This window comes from Thermobia domestica, chromosome 15 (assembly GCF_964235325.1).
Source record: "Thermobia domestica chromosome 15, izTheDome1.hap1.1, whole genome shotgun sequence".
NCBI lineage: Eukaryota > Metazoa > Arthropoda > Insecta > Zygentoma > Lepismatidae > Thermobia > Thermobia domestica.
Genome location: NC_137468.1, coordinates 109,694,179 through 109,704,070, shown reverse-complemented (window position 1 = coordinate 109,704,070; position 9,892 = coordinate 109,694,179). Strand labels below are relative to the sequence as shown.

At 36.1% G+C, this 9,892-nt stretch overlaps 1 protein-coding gene across 1 annotated transcript; it reads left to right on the top strand.

The window, feature by feature from the left end:
* The first annotated feature begins 8,955 nt into the window (after positions 1-8,955).
* On the top strand, positions 8,956-9,672 carry LOC145671593 (uncharacterized). The gene has a single exon (XM_081740783.1). It carries the CDS (start codon positions 8,956-8,958, stop codon positions 9,670-9,672), a length of 717 nt encoding a protein of 238 aa, XP_081596909.1.
* The last annotated feature ends 220 nt before the right edge of the window (positions 9,673-9,892 follow it).

Below are 9,892 nucleotides of genomic sequence, written 5' to 3'. Positions count from 1 at the left end.
CGCTCCATATGCTTTAATTTTCAGTCAAGCGTAAATAATTTTTAAAAAGTAAATTTATTGGAAACAGATTTTTTTAAAAACTTTTAGTACGAGTTGTTTTATTTTTTAACTTTTTAGTACAATTTCTATTAATGTGTTTGTTCATTTTTTTAAAGAAAAGAAAGCCCATTCCTGTGTTGTGCTGTTGAAGTGAGTTGTCACCAAACGTCAAAGCAAACATGTCATTCGCACTAACCTAATATTATTTTTAGACAGTTGTATGCGATTTATCTAGTTGTCAGATTTCAGAAAACTCTGTCTCACCTCTATGTCATGACGCCGTCAACACCCATTTCTATTTTAATTCGCTTCCTCTACAAGATACATGGCATCATATTGGACTGGAAGCGGCAAGTCGTAATAAGCAATGTTGATACCATGTCAACACTTCGAAGAATATCACTCTGAATGTAACATCGAAGTAGCCCAAAACTGTGTATGGCCCAAAACTGTGTTGCCACTAGAGTTGATTTATAGAAAATATTTGTAATAAAAAGGTTCGTTAGCCAAACACAAATAAATAATATAATCTTAGATATATTGCACACACGCTTATGCTTCTATGGCAGTTAATAGATATATATTTTAGTTATACATCAAATCTATACGATGTAGGTCTTCTTTCCTAGTGAGGTAGATTTGCAACTCGAAGGAGAGCATCTTTTGTGATTATCAGATGGGGAGAAAGCTGAAATAAATAACTTTCAAAGAAAATGTAACAGACAATTCTCAGGAAATTTATTAGATGTCATCAATATTGATACTTCTTCAGAATATACGTGATTAACTAGAAATATAACCAACGTGGGCATCCTGATATATAGTACATACTTTGATATAACTTCTGAAACATCAATGATTAAAATAGCATACATATCACTCCAGAGACGGTAGCATAACTAAAAACAATCAAATAATAATAATAACCCTCAGACATACTCATACATTATTTAGTCGTTTTCTATCTCCATTACACATACTCATCTTATTATTTCCCGTTACATTAACTCATTTATATTAAATAATTTCATTATAATTACTTGTGAATATCTTCTCATTAAGAGCCTGATATACTAAAAATAATAGATAATTTACCATTTTTCTTTTGCTTGTTTTTCATAAGTGAAAGGAGATAGAATAAAGAAATGCAACTTACCACAATCATAGATAATGTTATTCTACAACAGAAAATATGAACCTGAAGAATTTTTAGTTTTGTCATCCATAGAAATTACAGTGTTGCCAGAATAACATTTACCCTAAAATCTAAGTTAAAGCAGCGACTAGAAGAACGAACTCAACTACATTTGATTACGTATCTTGTTGTCTTGAAATCCTGCGAATTACTTTTTAAATAATAGTTGTTTTTAGTTTGTAATAAACAAAATAGTTTTAACATACAGTTATTAAAATTGAATAATAATGTTATTTAAAAAACAGTTCATAGGATACCAAAACAACACGATACGTAATCAAATGCAATTGAGTTCGTTCCTCTATTCGCTGCTTTAAATTAGATTTTGTTGGAAATGTTATTCTGGCAACACTATAATTTCTATGCATGGCAAACTTGAAAATTCTTCAGGTTCATATTTTCTGTTGTAGAATAACATTTTCTATAATTGTGGTAAGTTGCATTTCATTATCTCCTTTCACTTATGAAAAACAAGCAAAAGAAAAATGGTCAATTCTGTATTATTTTTAGTATCCATCGCTATCATATACCTTTTGCAGAAGTACCTTGAGCAGTTTTTCTTTTTTCTTTATTTTTTTTTTCGAATTATGTCTTAAGCTATTTGTGACCTCTTAGTATCTGTAGACATAAAAAATAAGCTTTCTTAGGTACGAAACATACGGTCTATATTCAGATTGTTTTACATTAAAATCAAAATATGCAAGTATAGCAGAAGTTCGATGCACATCTGACATTAATTCCAGCTAAATTAGAATGAACATTAGTACAAAAGGTCATTTATATATATATATACATCTTTGTATAGATTTTCACTTCTGCTTTTGTTAGAAACAATTCAGATCAGATATAACTTTAAAATCGAATTAAATAGAAATTTATTTATTTATTTATTTAACAAACACCAGATACAGCTCAGAGGCCATTTTATACTGGATATCTAACAACTACAACAACAATGGGAAGGATTTGGGAAGGTATCGGCCAGGGCCTGTTTAGCAGGTACCATCCCGGCATTTGCCGGGTAGGACTGAGGGAAACCCTGGAAAACCCCAGTCAGGATGATCGGCAGCGGGAATCAAACCCACGACCTCCCGAATACGAAGCCAACGCTCTGCCACTTGAGCTACATGTAAGACATGGACTATATATATATAAAACAAAAATGATTATATTTATGACTTAATAACTGTTGAACTCTTGAACTTAATATCTCGATCAAATTTTCAACATAGATGAGGTTCGGGCCTGGGATGGTTTGTATTATTTCACTTTGAAGGTGCAAAGAGTTACACAAAAATATCGTCTATCAGAGAGCGCTTCAGTAATAGTAGCTAATAGTAAAAAGTAATTGACTAACGGAACATATTACTATTTTTTTCTTATTTCAACCCAGTGAAGTAGGTAGTTGGCGCTAGTTCATGATAATCACAAATGTTTGAAACTCGCCATATTGGAACGTTCTCTAAGTAATGATAATAAACCATAGACATACATAATCATAAATTCTTATAATCTACAGCTGCAAAATATAAATATAATGCAATGCATGGTACAGAAACGAAAAAAAAGAAATAAGCATCAACTTGTAGATTACTCTAAAGAATAAAAACATTACACTATGAATTGAATTCTTAAGCCTAACAGAAACAAAGAGAGTGCAATAAAATATGATACTCACAGCCCCAAAAATTTAAGATTTGTGACTGCATGGAAATCCGGGCTGTAACATATGTATAAATATATAGATTTAATTTAAGTACAAAATATCAATGGTAGGGTAAACAATTAAGTATGATAACTAGCTGAACCTACGATGTCTACACAGCGCATCATTCACACATAAGCATGAATCTGCTTGTCATTTCGCACGACATCTGTACATGTCCTTTTATAGACACAAATGAAAGCCGTCTTGATACAAATCGGCAAGGGGTAATATAAAGGGTGTCCCGACAAAACGTACCAGCGACAAAACGTACCACTTGAATTTTCGCGACAAAACGTACCACTTTCGACGACCTGTCATAAATGACAACCTGTCATGGATTAACTAAAGCATTTCTGATATTTATTCCACGACAAAACGTACCACTTATTTAAATTACAACCTGTCTTGGACTTATTAAAACATTTCGGATATTTAATCTGCGACAAAACGTACCACTTCAAGCATTTTTTTTTTCAGCGTGTTCACAGATTATTCTCCAGATCAGACAAACTTCTCTTAAAGGTTTTGTACGTGACAAACGTAAGATTAAACACGTTTATCAGCGAGTAAGAGAACACGAGTCTTCCAAAATACATTGGACCAATGTGGGTGCTTACATATCTAACAAAAGAGAACATAATGTTAAGAAACTACTTCCTCATGAACAGGTAAAACAACGGCAGTATAAGGTTGAGAAGAACAGACAGGTAATGTATCGAGTTGTCAAAGTGCAGAAACTCATTGGTAAAAGAGGGCTCATTTACAGAGGAAATGTAGCAGCCTATAAACTGAAAGACACAGCTATAGAACATGGAAATTTGATCTTCCGCTTAAAAGTAATTTAGATAAGGCAGGCACATAGCCAGGATTTCGTAATATGGGGGGGGGGGGGAGGGTCCGAGACATGAAGTACTGTGGTTATCATACCAGAGTTCAATTATTCTAAACTATTTTACTGGTAACATATACTGGTTCGTTTAGTCAGGATTTCGTAATAAAGGGGAAGGGGAAGTTAACAATGAAATATTGTTATCACACCAGGGGCTTGATCAATTTAAACTATTTTACTAGCAACATATATTAGTTTGTTAAGACTTTAAAATTAGGACATGTTAGTAAGTATTTTAGTAACAAACTATGAAGAAATCTCGAATAAAAAAAATTTTAAAAAAAGATTTGAAATGAAATGAAATCTTTAAGTTTTACGTCCCACGTTTATGCCGGTTAGGCTAAAGGAGACGGTGATGATGAGAGATGAGTGAAAAGGTGGAATGAAGAAAGTGGGAGGAAACGGAAGAACTCCGAGAAAACCTACCAGCACGGTGTTTGTCCACCACAAAGTCCACACGGCGCGAGCTAGTATCGAACCAGGGAACCCAAGCACCGGAGGTGAACTCTCTACCAGTGAGCCACCGCGTCCAAAAAAAAAAAAAAAATAAAAATAAAAAGATTTTACAATATCTACGTTCCTTCTGTTCATCCAAATATAACAATTTTCCTTTCATTATGACTTCCAACTATTATAAAAAACTACATATTCAATAATGTTTTGTAAAATATTTTCCAATATCTGCGTTTCTTTCTTTGTTGAATTAAATGTTAACAGAACTTGCTTTCTACATAACATTTTTTTTTTTTTTTCATTTTCATTATTCCGTCAACTACTGTCTGTTCCAAATGACAAGTTAAAGGATCAGTGTAAAACTGTTTCCGAAATAACATGTTTGATACTGCTGAGAAGCGATGATGAAAAATTATTTTTATTTTTAGCTTTTTTTATTTTTAAAGGTGATTCTTACTATTTCTTGTTTCTTTTCGTTTCATCCTTCCTTAATTTTTTTTATTTCTGGTCTCGAAGGGGGGAGGGGAGTCCGGACCCACCCCTTGGCTACGTGCCTGGATAAGGTCACCGAGAAGAGTCATATACGAGGAATTAAGCAGGGTAATGGTCGCATAACTTTTACTAAACACTGTTAATTATGTTTTGAATGCTATCAACACACTTATCAGAGAATATATTTCGAAAGAAGTCTCTCAAGCTTCAATATTTTCTGTTCTATTAGACACTACTCAAGATATAGTAGTTTCAGGCCAGTGCTCTGTTGTTTTACGGCATGTTGTTAAAATGGTTGTTAAACAAAGTATTGTTGTCATTGTAAAATTCATATCTACCGCAGGCCAGTGTCCTTGCGGTTTACTGCTGGAAATTCTGCAGAAGTTGATATTAAGAAGTGTATTGGAAATTGAACCGATGGCTCAAGTAACATGCAAGGACAATATTCGGATTTTTACAATTCACCTGTGGTCAGTTACACGTGTGATTCAGTTGATTTTGAGTTTAACTTCCCTTTAGCAGCGAGGCTATATGAGACGGGACATACTGATTTACGGGAAATCCGAACAACATGAGCTCCCGCCAGGAATCGAACCCAGGTCTCCCACGACAAAGGCGCATACGCTAACCGCTTAACCACTAAGAAACTCAGTTACACGTGTGGTGTTACGCTCATATACTCAATCATGTCATATGTGATCTGACAAAAAAAATGCATTGATTCTGTGTCATTGTTCTGCTGAATGGCTGTGCGATATTTATGCGAGTCTTATCAGCGAATGAACATTTGGAAGATCAAATGTTAACAAAGGCGTCTTACAGTTATTGCGGAAACAAGATGGTAGAATACACACTGTTTTTCAGAAAAAGTTTGGTCATTTTTCGAACCCAGAAAGTGCTTTGTATATAGTGTTGACCATAATAATTAAGAAAATTGTTTCTACAGAAAATATCACACCAAAAGCTAGGTGTAAAGCGAAAGGATATATAAAAGATCTCAAGTTCAAAACAACTCGGACAGCACAAATGTTCCTTAGGATATTTCAAGTGACGACCTCTCTGTCAAACTATCTCCAAATAGAGGGTGCTGCTAGTGTGCTCCCCTATCGGATGGTGCAGACTTCTCTGTTCCAACTGAAAGAGTAGAGAGATGATTTTGAACACGTTAAGAATGCAGCATTAAGCTTTGCAGAATGGGCCAATAACAAATTTGAAGACTTAGAACGTGATTTTTTTTTCTATTGACCTGTCGACAATTCGCCTTCAGAGGTGGACAAAGATTTTCCTGTGAATATGAAAATGACCAACAAGTAAGTGTTAGGATAGGGGAAGAACTGACGGAAGAGAGTGCAATTGGAAGGGGAGTTCGACAAGGATGCTGCCTCTCGCCAACACTATTTAATGTCTATCTAGAAGAAATAGTGAAAAAGAGCCTACATGATGATGATGGCATTTCGGTAGGAGGTAGAATGATTAGATGTATAAGATTTGCAGACGATATGGCGCTTGTTGCAGAATCTGAAAAGAAAATCAATAAAATGTTAGAAAAAATGAGAAAGGGCTTTGAAGAATATGGGATGAAAATAAATGTTAGAAAGACAAAAGCCATGGTGATTGGAACGAAGGGGTCTGTGTCAAATATAAAAGTAGGAGGGGAGAAAATAGAACAAGTGAATAGTTTTCGATACCTGGGTAGTGTTCTTAGCAATGACATGAAATGCGAACGTGAAATAAAAACAAGGATAGGAATGGCGAAAGAAGCCTTTAAAAGAAAGAAAAGTCTGTTTTGTGGGACCTTGAACAAAGAGTTGAGAAAAAGACTCATAAAATGCTTCGTGTGGAGTGTTGTACTGTATGGGGCGGAAACGTGGACATTACGTAAAGGTGACGAAAATCGACTGGAAGCCTTCGAAATGTGGGTGTGGAGAAGAATGGAAAGAATTAATTGGGTCGAGCGGAAAACGAATGCGAGAGTGTTAGAAAGGGTGGGTGAGAAAAGAACACTTTTAGATATTATTAGGAAGAGGAAGAGAAACTGGTTGGGACATTGCCTAAGAAGAGATTGTATTATGAGGGACGTCCTAGAGGGTATGGTGGCGGGAAAGAGAGGGAGGGGGTGAAAGAGACTACAATTAATGGATGATATTAAAACAGAAAGATCATACGCGAAGACGAAAAGGTTAGCGGAGGACCGTGGAGCATGGAAGCTTCTCAGCTGCGGCAAGTGACCTGCCAATAAAGGCAGAATACCTATGATGATGATGATGATGATGAAAATGAAGCTGCTTCTATCCAATGACCAGGTACTGCATCGAAGCATTTAACACAATATTGGACATGGTAGTTTTGAGTATTTCTTCAAGATTCAAGAAGCAATGTACTTTATGGATTATTTGGACCCTAGCCACTTCAACCAAGTAACACAACTTCCAGACGTGCCTTTCGATAAACTTACATATTTACTGAAAAACTTAAGAAGTTTCCAAGGATACTATAAATGTATTCTCTTGGACTTTTGAAGGACGTGGATATCCTTGAAAGTCAGTCTTGATGACGAGCATAACCGAAAAAAATGACTGCTGATGGTGCAAGTGATTCAGAATTAGGGGAAAATACATTTGTTTACAAGGAAAGCGAATGCAAAACGTGTTGCAAAATTGTCCAATGTGCTGCTTTTAATTTTGAAGAATTGTAAATTTTGCAGTAATATTTATCCAAGTTTCCAGCATACAAATTTTTATTGACTTTGCCCATAACTCAGGTAAGATGTGAAAGAAATTTTTCAAAACTGAAATACATTAAAAATAGGCTAACAAGTACCATGTCTCAGAAACATTTGAAAACATTTATGTTGATGTCTATTGAAAAAGATTTAAAATATTAAAAAATATTTCGAATGCAAAAGTGATAGATACAGTAGCATCAAAAACTAGTACACTAAAACATCTGCTAATTTTGTAATATATTATACGTTCTCCTTGAACTTCATATAATATTTTGAACAATTCAGAATAATATACTGATGAAAGAATATCAGGTTTTAATTGTCAATTGTTAATACTATTGACTTACTGTAGAAAGAAAACTGTGCAATTGATTTGTGACATTGAGATGCTGGTGGCCCTTGTGGGAGAAAGCGCCCGCGCCCCTCTAATAATGCCTATCCGTCCTTGGTCCAAAGCCTGAATAAAGAAAGTGTGATGGAAATCAGCAAATATTCAAATATTGCATATGCAAGATCCTTACTGGTCTTGGTCTGGCGAGAATATTGCAGGTATGGTCTTGGTGTTGCGAGAATCTTGCAGGCATGGTCTTAGTCTTAGCCTTAGTCTTAGTCTTGGTCTTGCATCGGTACTTTTCTCACCACCAATCTGTTCAACTTTTTACGTTATTTTGGCCGATATATATGTACTTTTATACCGTCCTATCAAGTGGTACGTTTTGTCGCCTGTCATTATTTGATGGCTGATTGGAAGACTCTTCGCAAGTAGCCCTCCAGTCAAGTGGTACGTTTTGTCGCTTGTCATTATTTAAAGTGTTTCTAGAAAACCCTTCACAAGCATCCCTCAGGGCAAGTGGTACGTTTTGTCGGTGGTACGTTTTGTCGCTAGTACGTTTTGTCGCGTATTCAATATAAAGGGAAGATTTCTTCGATTATTTTTTCAATATCTCGACCGTCTGCAAGATTGAGTCTACTTCCGGTTGGAGTTCCTAATTCATGTATGACCAGTGTTTTCTTTCTTCTTGAATGTAATATGTAATAAGCAAATACATTACATACGCAATTAATTATAATGTCAGTTATATATAGTATTTATTGCGCAAAACACTCCAAACAATAAAGATTCATCTTAGACTGGAGAAATAGTTATCCTTCCTTTTACATTATCATTTGGCCATAAAACAAACACTTCCAGTGTACCATTAATACCCGATGGGCTTCCTCCAACAAAACCATCCACAGACTGTATGAAAACTTTTAGAAGGAAGGAACAATATTGGAGCCGAAGCGTCCTCGACAGGAGCCTGTGTGTTCGCCTCAGAATATTGAAGCTGTTAGAGTTGCAATGCAGAGGAGTCAAAGGGAAGTCGACAAGAAAGGCAGCAGTGCAACTTGGCCTATCAAGACGTTCGGTTCAACGAATTCTGAAGAGTGCCCTCCATTTTTATCCATACAAGATGACCGTTGTGCAACGACTCTCAAATGATCACAAGCAGCAGAAATTAGTGTTCGCGCAATGGGCAGAGGGTAAGCAAAGAATCCTTCACAACGTTTGGTTTTCTGACGAGGCGCATTTCCATTTGGAGGGAGTGGTCAACAAACAAAATGTGCGTTTTTGGGACAATGAAAATCCACGGTTGATTTATGAAAAACAACACCACGCTTCCAGGATTACAGTGTGGGTTGCAATTTCCAGCCATGGACTGATTGGGCCATTCTTCTTCGCAGAAACAGTAAACAGTGAGCGGTACTTGACTATGCTCCGGAATAACTTTGTCCCGCAGTTGCTTTCTACTGCTTTGCCCATAAACACGCAGTGGTTCATGCAAGATGGAGCCAAACCGCATACTGCGAATGTTGTCTTGGATTTCTTACACGAAATTTTTCACATGCGCGTTATTTCTGAAAGGTTTCCAGACCGGTTTCATGCTGGACAATCTTGGCCACCTCATAGTCCTGATCTTAACCCATGTGATTACTTTCTGTGGGGGTATTTGAGGGAAAAGATTTTTCCGAAACATCCCAACAATTTGGTAGAGCTCAGACTACTTCTTGTTCAGGCTTGCAGTGAAATTGATGAAAACATGTGTCGTCGAGTAGTGAATAACCTCAGTGTTCGATTAAATGCAGTTCAGATCAACAATGGCGGCCACATTGAACATGTTTTGAATTAGAACATTTCTCCACAGTACACTCTTTCTTGTGACGTGCATTTCTTTCTGTTCTGATTTTGAATAAAATGTTTATTTAAAAAGAAAATGGTGGATCATTTCGTGCGCCACCCTGTATTTTACACTTATGGCACCAATGAGAGTAACAACATAAAAAATTGTACACCCCTGTTTGGGAGGGTATCGACCTGTTTTGCCAGGGGGGATATCGCCTGTCACAGGG